This window comes from Cardiocondyla obscurior, linkage group LG18 (assembly GCF_019399895.1).
Source record: "Cardiocondyla obscurior isolate alpha-2009 linkage group LG18, Cobs3.1, whole genome shotgun sequence".
Lineage (NCBI taxonomy): Eukaryota > Metazoa > Arthropoda > Insecta > Hymenoptera > Formicidae > Cardiocondyla > Cardiocondyla obscurior.
Genome location: NC_091881.1, coordinates 3,078,554 through 3,093,896, shown reverse-complemented (window position 1 = coordinate 3,093,896; position 15,343 = coordinate 3,078,554). Strand labels below are relative to the sequence as shown.

General features: G+C 38.7%; 1 protein-coding gene across 4 annotated transcripts; it reads right to left on the bottom strand.

Annotated features, from left to right (window-relative positions):
- Positions 1 to 130: 130 nt before the first annotated feature.
- Positions 131 to 15,244, bottom strand: Ptp69d (Protein tyrosine phosphatase 69D). Of its 4 annotated transcripts, none has more exons than XR_011546855.1 (12): positions 14,600 to 15,244; positions 11,940 to 12,260; positions 11,183 to 11,770; positions 10,777 to 11,070; positions 10,436 to 10,695; positions 9,511 to 10,312; positions 9,184 to 9,430; positions 8,020 to 9,031; positions 7,395 to 7,682; positions 6,597 to 7,025; positions 4,755 to 6,453; positions 131 to 4,680 (listed from the first exon to the last, which is right to left on the bottom strand). XR_011546855.1 is itself a non-coding variant. In XM_070668752.1 (11 exons), exons 1-11 carry the CDS (start codon positions 14,685 to 14,687, stop codon positions 6,373 to 6,375), a joined length of 4,410 nt encoding a protein of 1,469 aa, XP_070524853.1. In that variant the 5' UTR covers positions 14,688 to 15,244; the 3' UTR covers positions 131 to 6,372. The 4 variants fall into 4 exon arrangements, 2 of the variants coding, with proteins under 2 accessions (XP_070524853.1, XP_070524855.1); XR_011546856.1 differs by having other exon boundaries at positions 131 to 5,054; positions 5,787 to 6,453; XM_070668752.1 differs by having other exon boundaries at positions 131 to 6,453.
- Positions 15,245 to 15,343: the final 99 nt, after the last annotated feature.

Sequence of the window (15,343 nt, the reverse complement as noted above, 5' to 3'; positions counted from 1 at the left end):
ACGCGTTCAAACAACGTAAATTTCGGCTAACTCCATCATTAGAAAAGCAGTGACAGTAAAACAGCTGTCTTTAAGAAAGAATTAATAATTAGTAACAGGAAAGGTACAGGGAAAAATAACGAGAAACAAGTGCGTGGTTCATTATTGTGTCATGTATTTCCTTTCACATCGAGTGCACTGTTACCGATATCGCTTTACAACTTTTCATACAAAAGAATGATTCGATGACGAGCGCTATCGCAAAATTCGGCGCGGGTTCTTGCAGGTTCTACTCTCGAAAAGATCCACGATAGCGAAACTTTTAAGATTGCGCGTATCTGGGATCTCTTCTCTCAACCGTAATCACGTACGCGTATCAATTACCTCGATTGCATTCTTATCAGTACACTTAATATCTCAGATATAGATCTTTCAGCGTGATCCACCCTCTTTTTCTCTTCTTCGTGTGAATATCATACAAAAGACTAAGACTATATATATGCAAATGTCTCTTACAATTATATCTCGTTATCATGTACGAACGTAATTGTTAATGTAATGCGCGACGGTACTTCTCGTGTGCTACCTTAATCGTTAAGTTAATTTACAAAATTCGAGCCTATCGATAATCGACGAGCGCGGAGACGACGGTAGCTAGCGCTTATCTGACTTAAAAAAATAAATAAAAGTCACGCGTTATAAGTCTACATTAAAAAAAAAAAATATCTCTACGTCGATATAAAAAGAAGAAAGCTATTTTAACCGCGAACGTTTCTTACTCGAAATATAAATCAGTCTATAATAACCAGAATGTAAATTCGATATGCACGTCGTTGCTTTCGAATCGAATTTAGCATCGCATTCCACGCCTTTCGTTATCGATTGATCCTTTTATTTCGCTCGCATTATTCACCGCCGTCTCCTCTGATCTTCGCTGGTCTTCTAGACACATTACACACGTCACGCACACGTCCTCACAGGGCACGCATTTCTATCATTCGTGCAACATGTTCCAGCCGATGATGATGCATGTACACATCCTAAATTAAAAATTTCAATTTAAAAAAAAAAGTACCTCGAACACCTTGCGAAATTAATTGTAAAATCATAACCGATTCTATTTGCACAATTTACAATCCCATTTTTCGAGAATAATTAAGGGGGAAGAGTCGAGTGGACTTCGAAAGAAAATCGAGAGGATAATTTGACTCTTGAAAGATAACGAATCGTGATGACTAATAGCTGATTATCCAATTCTCACGTTACACTAGCTTTTTTACGTCGTACACTTATGATAAAAATTATATTGCAATTTAAAAAAATGTAGATTATATACACACGTAAATAAATGTTTAATTGTTATCAAGATTGATATCTTTAGCTTTCAAGAATTTGTAACATTTTGCCAATTTTACTTTTTTTTTTCAAGACGTTTCCTTATAGTTAGAACGTAATAATGATGAAAAAAAAAAACGAGGAATAAGAATCACCCTACGTTATTCGCATTTTTATAATATAATACAAATCAAACGTGCGATGTATATCACGTAAACATTACTTTATCTTATTACATTTTAATCTTTGATGAAAGAAAAATCTTGAAACTAAAGAATTTTCTACTTTCGACGCTTTCGTTAAAATCGCAAAAGAAAAGCAATACATAATTAGGCCATGTATATTTCTTTCGTTTTAGAAAAAGTTTTGAATTGTCACGAATTGCGTAGAACTCAAGCAAGGTGTGCGAATGTCGCAGAGTGATCCATTCACGGTTGATTTATTCATTAGCCTTTCTCTCGCATCTATAGGCCTCGCTTAAATTTTTCACGCAATCTTGCACGCATGCGACACCGGTGGGAACTTCGTAGTATCGAGTTTTATTAAATTATCGCTTTGAAAATAGCCGAGCGTATTATCCGCGTATCGAACCTCAGTCGTAACGGTGAACGATCCGCTTCACCCTTCCTGGCCACGCCAGGGTGGCCCATTCGATGGACCCGGCGATACGTCGTTTCGTCTCGATTCAAAAGCGGACCTGACTCCTACTTCTCGGACTATACGGAACAGTTTTCTTTTGTCCACTTCGTCTCGCGAACGTAGAAAATTTTAAATGTAAAAATAGAGTTACATTTGTAGCGACAACAGTCGGCGCAAGGAAGCTGTAGTTCCGCGCGATCTCTCGTTCGCGAACAAGAAATCGCGGCATGACCAGAAAGAGTCCGGGGTCATTCACCCGATTTATCAAAAAGGAATTGCTACCGCGCTAATTAACGGCAGCAATTAATATGCGTTTTGCACGTGTGCGCTTTCGACTCTTAAATCCGAGTGGCTACGTATATATTTTTTTTTTTTTTTTTTTTTTTTTTCTCAAATGCGAGTGTAAGTTAGCTCGACTGGACATTAGCTCTGTTATTATTACAGACGATAAAAGAATATTATTCTGTGTGGCTACGCTATACAATTGGGAAAATATTCGAGACTCGGTACATAGCATCGTATCGTCCCGCTTGAACCACGCAAATTCACACGAAGGAACATAATTTCCAATTGAGGAACAGTCACAAGTTATTGCTGAGAAATTACATCTTTCGTCTGTTAGAAAATTTACATACTTAACGGTTTACGTCGGCTGTAAAATACTTACAAAAATAAAATATAAAATAATTACGTGACGCAAGTCATTATGGCTTAAATCGAATTTCCAATCTTGGAGTTTCGACAGCTAAATAAAAGCTCATTTATTTTATGTATATTAAAAAAAAAAATTGTTATTACAACGATAAATTATATAATTCTGCAGTATAAAAAAGGTATAAAATAAAAAAATGTAAAAAAAGATAATAATTAAAAAATGAATTATTTCCAATTTGAAAAAAAAGGACCGAGTTCAAGATTTTCCTAATTTTTTTTAGATTCTTCTAATCTTTAGGACTACTTTGCGCACTTCGAGCTGCAAACGATTACAAATATCTTTCGCGTTTTGTGCATCTCATTCAGTGTCTGTCCATCGCTTGCCAATATACATTTCATTCTAGTCTTAATCGGTTTCGCCGATTTATAGTTAAAAAGTACGCCGGTCAGATCTCACGTCTCACCAAAGAATTTCTAGTAAAATTTTTCGCTAAGTTTCTATAGCAAGACTAAAACGTTCACACGACAATCGTAGTCGGTAGGGCAAAAGATATTTTCAAACGTCGATCTTCGAATAAAATTATCGTGGACAAAAAGAACAGATAGTATCGTAGCGGATTGTGCGCAATGAATTATCAATAATACCAGCAGAGTTTCTGTTTCGTCGCCTCTTCTCACAGTCGCATCAGTCGATTAGGCGTTCGAAAATTATAGATTAACACGTGAAAGACAAGTACGAAACTATGATTGATCGCAGGTCGTCGGACCTCACGTCCGCGTGACGTGTATTGTAACTCTACAATTATAAACGTGGCGCAATGAAATAACATACTAAGCGTAGAAGGTACGCGCGTTTACAGTAGCAGTCGGAACGACGATTGCTCGACTCGCAACGTTATTAAGTTACTGATCGATCAAATCGATGCATTAATATTATCTGCTGTAAATAAAGAAAAGCCGTGATTAACGAGTAGCGTGAATAAATGTGCTATAAATTCGTAACAAAAACGGTAAAAAAGATCTTCCAAAATCATTTGTTAATCATAATTATATCACATTATTAATATCTAATTATTCATATTAAATATATAATGTATATATATGTTTTTTTTTTAATTCGTAAATAATTATTTATGTTAAAAATTAAATATAAATAATTATCGTTACTCGTGTTAAAAATATAGTAAAACACTGTTTTCGCTGATGAAAAAACAGAGTTTGTAATAAATTTTGTTAAACGTTTGCTCGATTTTATTCACACGACTCTTCCAGTCATTTATCGTCGCCGCTGTTTGCCTAATTAAAGGTAATTTATGGAATAATATTATAATAGATAATTAAAGATGGAACGAAACGTCGCGTGACCCTGCAGAGAATGCACGTGTAACAACAGGTATTATTGAATGGGAGTACGAAACAAGTATTGTCACACCATTTATCGATACAAATAGTAACAGCGATAGGCGATAGTGTAACAATGTATATATATATATATATATATATATTTATAAATACAGGCGGCGAGTATCCTCCTATCTTTTTAGAGGCTCTCTATCAACTACTACGTAAACGAAGCGAGTTATTTATGTGATAACGACTAAAAACTAATGTGCCTATGTGTCATGTAATAAAATGAAACTTATTTATCCAGCATGTTTAACATTAAAATAAATCCTCCAGTGAATCACGTATAACGTCAAAGTCCGGTTCTTTGAGAATTAACAGAATTTTTTCTCTTTTAATTTTGAGAATATAAATTATTTTATAAAAAAAAGGTAAAAGAAATTCATTGATATAAAAAATAATTAAATTATTAAATACAAATATGAACATATAAATCAAACGCCGAAGTTTTTATATCAATTACAAAATGTAATTTGAAGAGTGTTACTACCGTGTCATTCGCTGGAGGATTTTCATAATGGAATGAGACTGATTCCCGCGTAGAAGGAAAGAAAAAAAAATAATTAGACGCGATGCGAATCGTAATTAATCTGATTGTCTTCTGCCTTCTGCAAGAAGTCGGCAATATGGGTTGGTAGCGCACGTGCTGAAGCTTAAACTTGACTAGAACTAAATAAACGTGCGGAAAATTAAACATATAATTCTAATCCTTCCTTTCGTTTCATCCTTTGTTTCTCACTTACCGCTTAATCTATAATTTTATTTTTTTACTTTTAAATCTCAGTATTTTTCTGCCATCGTCTTTTCTCGCAGGGCCGGGCGGTATTTCGAATATGTGCTAATCAGCGAACACTCATCAAGTCACGCTCTATTTTTTTTTAATCGTATTCCCATGTTGTCATCTTTGTGCTCCATTTTTTAAATATATTTTTCAAAATATATTTTTTATATTGAAATTTCGAATTTAAAATAGAACAATTTGCCCAGCCAGTACGTGTTTAATCGCATATATTCGAACTGAATAATACTATCAGTCTTTTTTCCTTGTAAAAGAAAAATCAACGTATAATATGCGTAATACATCAAAATAACGTATATATTATTGATGGATATATAAATATACGCGTGTACACTGAAAAGCAGATATGGCTTTTGCTGCTCGAGAGAACGCGCTCCACTACTTTTTCCCCTCGTCTTCTCGATCTCCTCCCTCAGTTGTCAGCGAGGGGAAATATAGTGGGACGCGTTCTCTCGGGGTGCGTTCGGGAAGTCGTTATTTATGCAATTTCTTTTCCTTCCTGAAAAACTCCCTTTTCCTTCTTCTCTAATGTTACACATTAGAAAAAGATAGTTGCTAAATTGCATGAATAGCAACTCCCCGAACACACCCTCGATCTCTTTAGTCTTCGGCGGTCGACGCTCCGCGGCACATATATTCTACGCGCTTCATGTGAGACTCGACGCACACCACGCTAAGATAATGTACGCTGACCGTCGTCGTTGCAGCAATCGTCATAATCTGTCATTCAGTGTACAATTACTATTGTTTTCATTATGATAAATCTTTATTTTACTCGCTTCGAAATAAAACGCGCTATATTAAATACCGAAATAATACAATAATCAATGGGAACCTCGAAAAGGTTTATGCAATTCACGAATTGTGCGAATAATCATGAACTTTCTCGTCACTTGGCTCTAATCGCGATTCGTAAAAGTGAAGTTTAGAGTTAGCCCATGTCTCGTATATTTATCAGAAGAATGAATTGTCATACCTATACAAACTACATCCGTCAGTTCCTGTGTCCTTCGCTGTACAGCCAAATGAAGGATACCAACGAGAGTATCCTTATCTGTTCAACGTCGGATTTCGATATCAAAACTTTGTCACTGTGGATACATTAACTCTGGCTGAATCGTTAGATTATCGATAAAAATAAGCTTCTGTAACGCTTTCGTGACAATGTCACGCACTGCACTTTGCGGTTCTCACCAACGACGTCGGAAATCCACGTGATGATACTAGGCGAGTCGATTTCTAGCTAATATCTTCAATCGATGCTCTTCTTCCACACTTAATTTATAGTCAGCACATGTAAAACTTGTGAATATATTATGTACAAGTAGTCTCTAGATCCGTGTTGTCCACCGCGATCCGCTTGTCTAGATGACGATAATGACGATAACGATGAGAATGACATCAATGATTCTTTATCGATGTTTATTCATCTTTGGTTGAGACAATATACAGACTGAAACGTTCGTGGATCTTCGGACATCTGTCTCGGAACTTTCTCACGCACATGTCTGCTTAAACAATACTTAGAACATTCTAATCTCGTCCTTGCTAGTTTTCAAGCATTATGACACCGTTTCGTCATCGGCTAAATTGTGAAGATCTGAATAATTCACGATGGCACGATGAAGAAATTCATATTGCGCCTGCACATACACAAAGACCAAAAATTAAATATAATATAATAAATAATTTAGTTATAGTTTTTAATTATGTAATCACTTTATCGTAAATATTTTCTAAAAAAAAAAGGAAAACTTTAAAAAAATTGAAAATATGATGTACTTACGAAAGTGCTAATCATGCCATGCCGCTGGGATCGTAATTTCTTCGTCGTTGTGAAAATATCCACACGTTTCTCAGTACGTAGCTGTTGGACCAATATGCTAAGCGCCACAAACATGGAACTGCGATCTGATCCACAGCTGCAGTGCACGGCTAATGAACCACTCGTCTCAGTATCGTTCGTTAGCGTTTGGTCTACTAGTTCTATGAGACCGCGCGTCACCTCAGGTACTTCACCTTCTACTGTCGGCCAGCCATGATATTGATATTGCTTCACGACTCCACTCTCGTCAGTCTTCGTGTTCAAAATACAAAACTCGCGACGCGTATAGTATGGACAACTTTCGCTATGTATGTAACGAACCCTTATATGATCGTAATCGGTTTCGTCGTCGGGCCAATAGCGTGGACATTTCCGCGGACCTTCGTTCAACTAGAAAGGAAATTATTTATTTTATATGTGACACGCGATTATAAAATTTATTCTAATATTAAAAAAAAAACTTCTGTTTAAAAGTGAGTCTCTTGTTATCTTAAGATCGGGGACCCTGACAGCTTTTGCACCCGATTAAAGATATTGACGTATCGTATTTCATACAAATAAAAATATTCATAAAAATTATCAGTTAATTCTTTAAAACTTTATTTTATAATATTGCATACCATGTATATTATATTAATGCAATATTTGTATAGTTCGCAAACATTCTTACAAAAATAATGATGAGTTAAAAGAAATTAACATCTTCATAAAATTTATTAGTAAAAAAGTAGAGAAAAATAAAAATGTATATACACTTACGTCAGATAACATAACTATCGTAGAAATGCATTGTTCCGAGATCATTCGCCAGAAATCCGCTATGGTAGTTTCCAATGGATCTTGCGTAATGACAAACGACTCGGAATTATCATAGCCTTCAATGAAAGATGCATTTATGTAAGTTGAATGTTCTTTTCCCGGAACTGGAGTGAGTATCACGCGATTTCTATCATATGGTATAACCATTTCACTTCGATTCTTCGATCGATTTTCGTCTCCGCCGCCAACAGAGAAGGACTTACGATCTTCCAATACGGAACTAATTTTCTGTTAACAAAAATTAAGCGTATACTTTAAATTAAAAATAAATAATTATTTTTTTATAAAATTATTAAAGAAATGTTAAATGTAACGTGTTTATTGGGTATCACTAATGCATATTTATAGTATATTCTACTTTATTGGATATTGGTTATTTAAAATGTATAGTCACTTTTTTGCAAGGGATTTTTTAACCCATCTAATACAAAAGATATTTGCAAGAATAATTTTTACACAAATATATAATAATTTAATTTGCAAATCTTAAAGATAAAATCAAATATCGAGAAAAAAAAAAGAGATAAAAATTATTTGTGACATTTGATTTTAATTTGTGACTTACATCGTACTCCTCTTCCATTCTACACTTTTCTTTTCCGTTGTCCCGCTGTCTCAATTTAGCAACTGTAGTCTTGAGCTGAGGTGCTGGAATTTCGGTATCGCCATACTGTGCCATCTCCATAAGCGCACGATAAATAAAGATGTATTGTTTAAGTGATTGCACGAGGAAATTGCGCTGATGTCGCAGGTCGCACACGGTGTTAAAAATAGATACTTGGCCTTCCTCGGCCAGTTGCTGTAACAGAGAGTCTAGTGCCACAAGTGTACCGGTGCGACCTACGCCAGCACTGCAATGAACCAGGATTGGACCCTTTTCGAGTGAATACGCCTCGTTGACACGTTTAATAAACCGTAGAATCGCATGCGGATGTTCAGGAGCGACAAAGTCTTTCCATACGAGAAAGTGATACTGCACAATTGTACGGGAGTCACGTTCGCCTAGTCGTGTCATTTTCAACTCGCGTACCACGTAGTCCGAGTAGGCGCGCTCTTTAACGTGTTCCACCGTAATATCGCCAAAGTTTTTAGTTTCGTGCTTGTCTGGCCAATATTTTGCACACTTGGTTTTCGAATATTCCTCGAGATTCGTGAGCATGAGAATTAGTTCAAGATGCTGTTCCCAGATCATGCGCCAATAGTCACACACAGTATTTTCCATCGGCCCCTGAGCGCAGATAAACTTCTTGCGTTCTTTGTAGCCTAGCACAAAATTGGCATTGATGTAATCAGAACCACAGATACCGTCCATCTGCGCCAAACGCACTCTTGTTTGATCATAACACTTAATGTCCGGATAACGATTTTTGTAGAGATTTTCCTGCGCTTCAGATGCACGCGTTGTTCTGTCTGTAAATCGGTCAGGTAGCAGTTCAAACTCATGCTGAAAACCGTAATCCGAGTCCCGATGTCGTTCCAAATAGGCTTGTAACAATTCATTCTTGGGTATGGGCGGCATATCTGGTGGACTCGCTGCCACGAGTTGATGTCTACCTCTCAAACTTCTACAAAGATGTCTAAAATAAAACAAAACCATTAAAAAAATACTACGTTTTTCAAAAATATTTCGAAGATATATTATCAATGTTATTAATAGGAGCGTTTTATATGTATAATTATATGCATGGATCTTCTATTTGATAAAATTTGCATGTTTCTTAGAACTTACCTAAAACTATTGCGCAATGTTATAACTTCCTCTCTTTCTTGTGCACGCTTTGTAAATCTATATAACACGCAAAGTGCGATAAACAGAATTGTGAGAGTTAAAATTAGAGTGACGAAGAGCTGTATTATCATTTCTCTAACATTAGTCCCTTCCGCAGCTGTTACGCTGAGAGGATCTACTCCGCCATAAAGTGGATTAAAATAACTGCTATAAGCAGGTAGAAGTTGATCCTTTTCACTATCAAATACTGCAAAAAATCAATTATTTATTATTCAATTTGCTGTGAAATTTTAAATGTCCCATAAATCTGTCGATAATCGTACATACCGATAACTTCGATGAAACCAGTATAATTCGATGTTTCATCAAGAAAGCCATCGTAAGATGATAACATACTAAATTCTCCAGATCCATCTATAGATGCCTTTTGTACCGGCGTATCTTCTCTTTTTCGTCTCTCCATTTTTTCCGTGACATTAATAATGGCAGGCACGGCCGTGGAAATATCAATTTTCGTGGTGTCCATAGTAGTCGTTGTTGATGTGGTAGATGTACTAGTAATTGTGCTGCTACTACTACTAAGCATAGTTGTCGTGGGTGTCGATGTAGTTACCGTTGTGGTAGTAACGGTACTGCTTATGTTACTCGAAGTTGCAATAGTAGTTGACGGAATTTCCGGAACAAAATGTAACAACGGTGGTGCCGGTTTGGGTCGTATACCGATACATTTGTCGCACATAGGACCACCGTTAGATGACTCGCCGTCACCCAGGAAGATTTCCGTTAACAATTGCTCGCTGTCAAATGTCTCGGCAATGTAGGCACCACCGGTAGGCGAGCTATGCACATACTGATAAGAATACACTGCGATTTCCTCTGGTGGCGGTAGATCACTAACTGTCTTGTGCGGTGATAATTTCACTAGATAAACACGATAGCAGCAGATCGGACCATTTCGCTCAGAAATTCGCGGTAGAAAGAGCTTAAACAACTGTCTACCCTGGCTTTCAATTTTCCGCCAGCTGCGCATGTTCATATTGTCACGATCCGGAACTGCAACTGGCGTCGTACAATTTCCTATAGCGTCTTTGCCAAGAGTGCGAGATCTTGTCACTCCGTGTACTCGAACCTGTACGTAAAATTCTAGGTTAAAAATTATTCTAATTATTTAAGAAATAATTCAGAAAATATTAATCTAATAAAAATAATAAATAAAAAGAGATAATTTAAGTTTAAGTGATTGACTGTATACCGTATAATTTGTATTAGGAGGTAATTTAGTGTAATGCGTGGTGTTTTTATTATAGACACTCCAGCTGGGCGGTTCGAAATTATGAATGTCCAAGCGTCCCATGTCATTCTTAAATTTTGCCACACCGCTTAATTGTATATTGTAACGTTGTATAACACCATTTGGCTTCTCTGGAGGTTTCCATGTAATAGACATGAAACTAAAGCTACTTATATTGTTGTAGCGACAAGTAACAACGAGATTTTTCGGAGGGCTGGCCACTAAAAAAATAATGAGATATTTTAATATTTATCTAATGTAAAATAAATACATTTTTTCTCGTTTAACGCGTATCCACGTACCTCCATCCAAAGTAGTGCCATTTACTTCAGCACTCCAATTGCCACATTGCTTCGTATATTCACTGCAAGCAGCTATTTTGAATTTGTACGTAGTTGCCGGGTCGAGATCTACGAACGCGTATACGATGAACGGCTGCGCAGGATACACTGCTTCTCTTTTCTGATCGGCATGAGTAGCCATTAGATTATAATAATGCACGTGTTCTTTTAAATCTGGCGGCGGCACGGTCCAACCAATTGTAATTGAATTCTCCGTCACACCGTTAACTGATACCTTTGGCACGAATACCGGATCTATAATATATTTTTCAAGTTATATTTAATCGATAAAATTAATTTTTTTAATTAAAGTAAATTAAGAAATCTAAAATAATAGGTAAAAGTTTTTTTTTTTTTTTTTAAATACCTTTCTCAAGTGTCGTAATCCACCGTGGATCTAATTGCATATGCGATGTACCCAGCGCGTTGATGGCGCTAATACCGATTTGATACGCGGTGTCACTCTCAAATCCCTTAAGAACGTAACTCGAATTACCACCGCCAATCTGCTCAGCATAGTATTGGCGTTGATCTGTGCCTTTCTTCATATGCTGAATGAAGTATTTTTTAATCGGCTCGTTACCGTCGTTGACAGTCCAATTTAGAAATATACTGCCGGCTCCGACTGCTTTCATGAAATCTATATTAACTTTTGGTACATCAGTGACAAATAAGTGCGTCAGGGCGCCTACTACGCCGTTGTAATCATTCGCCTGACACACATACGTGCCGTTGTCTTTGCGCGCCAGACTCTTAAATTCCAAGATTAAGACAGCATAGGTCTCGTTTATCTGTGTGACGACGGTGTGATCCTTCAAGTGTTCGCTACTCTCTGAATCATTCCCTTTTAACCAAGTAAATTGGGATAATGGATAACCGTGTACGTAGCACGTCAAGTTGGCCGCTTCAGATACTCTCACCCTTACGTCTCCGCCGGATGTTATTTTGCCGGGTTCTGGAAAACAACGAGAAATAGCATTCTAACAAGAGCCCGGATGACTTAAAATCTTTTTATTTTATTTTAAAGTAATACTTTTGCATAATAATACAAAATGTTATTTGCGGAATTCAAAATGTCCATACCGTAAGCGTGCATAAGATAAAATATTAAAATTAATTCATACCTATTACTCTGATATGAATGTTTTTCTCGAGGTATTCGCCGTCAATAGTTTGCGCCGAGCACTTGTAGTCCCCCGTGTCGTTCCTGCTGGCCTTTTTTATATCGAGTCGTCCCCCGTATTCGAAATCCTTGATGGTGGTAAGATTCCTGCCGTCGGTGCTCCACCATACTTGACCCAGAACGTTAAGCTTGCATAACAGTGACGGTGTGCTACCCGCCTCGATACCCTCAATATCCTGAGACGATCGAATCTCCAATGATGCAGTCCGCTCGGGTTTTGGCTCTGCCGCTGCTACTGCTATTGCCGATTTATCTATACCTGCTGAAAGAAACACATTTTTATATCAATTTAAAAAATGCAAACGAAATAATGCACAATTTTAACTTTAAACAAATATAAAATTAATTTTAAACATAATTTTGCCAACACTCGAACGGTGTTACCGAATTCACTCATACAGAACTAGCCCCTTTAATTCCTACATGCTATTCTTGCACGATCAATGAAATCAAATTAAGGCACAGCTCAATCGACTGTTCGGCAATCGTTCACTCTCCATGAATAAAAAGACGGATAAGAAAATACGTATATTTTTAAGTGACGAATCCTTTGTTTACTCTTCTGCTTTATCGAGTCTGTGTCCACGTGTAGGTCTTATCTCATACCGCAATTCCGTTATCTATTTTTTCGCACCGTTCAAAGATTAATAATGTGAATGCTTTTTACATTCACTTTGAAGTGACGCGCTATCAAGCGTGCTATCAAGCGAAGGTAAAAAGATGAAAATCAATCTTTGAAAGGACAAGTTGATCTTGTCCATGTTAAACCACGCATACGTATATTTTTCTCTCTCCACCTCCCTAACGAGGATACCAATCTAGGATTTCTCGTACAATGCAGCAGAATGGAGGAAAACATAAGTGGCGAATTTACTCCTCGTGCATCTCGCTGAATTATTTCCACAATGTGTCATGTCCAATGCCAACGACCACCCCCCCGCGTGTTTCACGCACACAAGTACGCGTCATACATGCTTTCTGTCTACGTACGAACACGCACATACACACGTATCGTTTAATACATGATAATGCATACACAAATACGCAATGCACGTACGATCGATGGTAAGTGATAACGCGACCATATGTACACATGCGTACACACGCGTGCGATAACGTACGCATTCGACAAATGGGACCACCATTGTCTAGATTTTAATTGAACGACCGTATCTTCACGTTCACCTACCGAAAGTTCAGGACTATTCCGATTAATACTATTAATAATTCAAGAATTCAAATTAAGATCTTGATTTAGCTAAAATTATCGTACAAATAAAATTTTAATTAGTCAAATTGTTTCTGCAAACAAAACTCAAAAATACTTGACAAACGGATGCTTAAAAAGAAAAGAAGAAGAAAAAAAAAAAGAATTGTACTTAAGAAAATGTTTTTCTCATCGTCGCGAGGCTTATTTTTTTAAGTCTGTATAAATATATACATTTTCCTAACTAGTTCAATGCCATTGTCCGACTTGCGACATTCGAGTGTATCTTAAGCGAAGTTATTTTCATCCGTGAGCCTCGCTTACGGAAAGTGGATTCTCGCAGAAATGATGCATTAACTCGTCTCTTCTTTTTCTTGACAACCACCTGGCACGTCGCTAATACCGTACATTACTAAGTATATAATTTCGATCGGCTTAATCGTCAATGCCACGCGAAAAACGGGTCGCGGTCCGAACCGGTGTACGACGACACCGAGTGAATGAGCGTTCGTTGAAATTAACACCGGAATTGAAGCTTTTGACAAAGTGAGACAAGTCCTATTCGTTTAGTCGGAAGCGAGCTATCTCGTTGGATTGAACAATGGCACCAGTCACGCTTTCCTCGCTTCAAGAAACGAAGAAACTTCGCGACGAATACCTTAGGAGAGATCCAGCTCCACTTTTCCGTCTAGAAATCAACTTTTTTTTTTTTAGATTTACAAGCTCGGGAGAGTTCAAAGAATCCAAGACTCTCCAATCCTCTCTTTTAAGCCTTAAATTTAACAGAGAAAATTAATTAATCAAATAGCTATAATGCAAAACGCTATAATATTGCGATAATCTATACGTCAAAAATATCTTTACGAAAGTGTCCCATAAATTCCTTTATCGCATTTCTATTTTCTCTCCGGAAAAATGTCATGCTTGTAGAGGAGATCAAATCCCGTATTACTGTCCAATGAGAGTTGCAGCCGCTTGTTCAATCGATCGCACACACCGCGCGATTTTCCACGTGCTTCTTCCCGGTATATTCGAGATGCAAAATCTCTCCTCTCGTCTTTCCCTGATACGACATGCAATACGATACTAGAAAAGAATCCTTCTGAGACGCCGTGGAAGATCTCAGTGGCAGTCCGTCGGATCCGTCATCGAAATTCAACTCCCGCGATCTATCATAACATCTCACCCTATATAAAAACAGAAATGAACTTAAAAAGAATGCTTTGCGTAATTACGTTGGCCGCGTCGTACCTCGCGCATTATTATTTTTGAAGCTCGCAGCGGAGTGCAACGAGCGCACGGACGGTTAAAGAGGCTGGTCGCACCTATTCTCCCGAGGGAGGAAAAAAGATCCCACGATTCTTCGATAAAAAGGAAGCGTGCGACAGACTTACCGGACTCGTCGATGCCGGCGGCGCCGAGCACAAGGAGGTAGAAGAGCAGCGGCGTCAGCGACGTAACACCGCCGCTCCAGGATAACATGGCGGTCGTGACAGCCGGTCGGATAGACGGACGGACGGTCAGACGGCAGGCGCGCGGGTGTGCGACGCTCGCCTTTCGCTGCTCCCGGCGGCCCCGGCTCCCGGTGGTAGCGGCCACAGGCCAGCCGCGCCTCCTCTTCCCTTCCCTTGCCGGCGCTACCCCACCTAGCACGCCGCTTCCTGCGTCTTCGCTTCTCTTGCGTGGCGTCGACTACCCCTCGATCCAGGGGCGAGCCCCGGGTGGCCGCGATGCCGCCCTCACAAGTCCTCCATGATCCGCGGACGCGTCGCCGCGGTGATCGCCGTGGAGTCAGGAATCAGCTCGTGCGTCGCACGCCTGTCGGCCTGTCTCACTCGGTCATTACGCTATACGCCACTATACGCGCGCACGAGGAGAGGTGTGCTGCGCGACGCGATGCGGCGGGATTCTCCTGACCGCGCGCTATATGTCTGTTTATCGCGCTCGCACGGGCGGGCGTCGCGGGTGACGGCCGACAGCACTTGGGTGGAACGCTAACTGACGACCGGACGACGAGCGCTCGCTCTTGCTCGCTCTAGCGCGGCAGCGGCGGCGACGACGGAGATGATTCTCCTCCTCCTCCTCCTCACCTCGTAACGGTGCGCCAGTCGCGCCAGAAAGACTGAATCGCATCATGC

What these genes read in the sequence shown, in the direction of transcription:
- Ptp69d (XM_070668752.1), bottom strand. Translation starts at nt 14,687, where the DNA reads ATGTTATCCTGGAGCGGCGGTGTTACGTCGCTGACGCCGCTGCTCTTC. An exon ending in ACATTGCGCAATAGTTTTAG is followed by an intron (nt 9,032 to 9,183) that starts GTAAGTTCTAAG and finishes GTTTTATTTTAG; the next exon opens with ACATCTTTGTAGAAGTTTGA. An exon ending in CGATAGTTATGTTATCTGAC is followed by an intron (nt 7,026 to 7,394) that starts GTAAGTGTATAT and finishes TTTCCTTTCTAG; the next exon opens with TTGAACGAAGGTCCGCGGAA.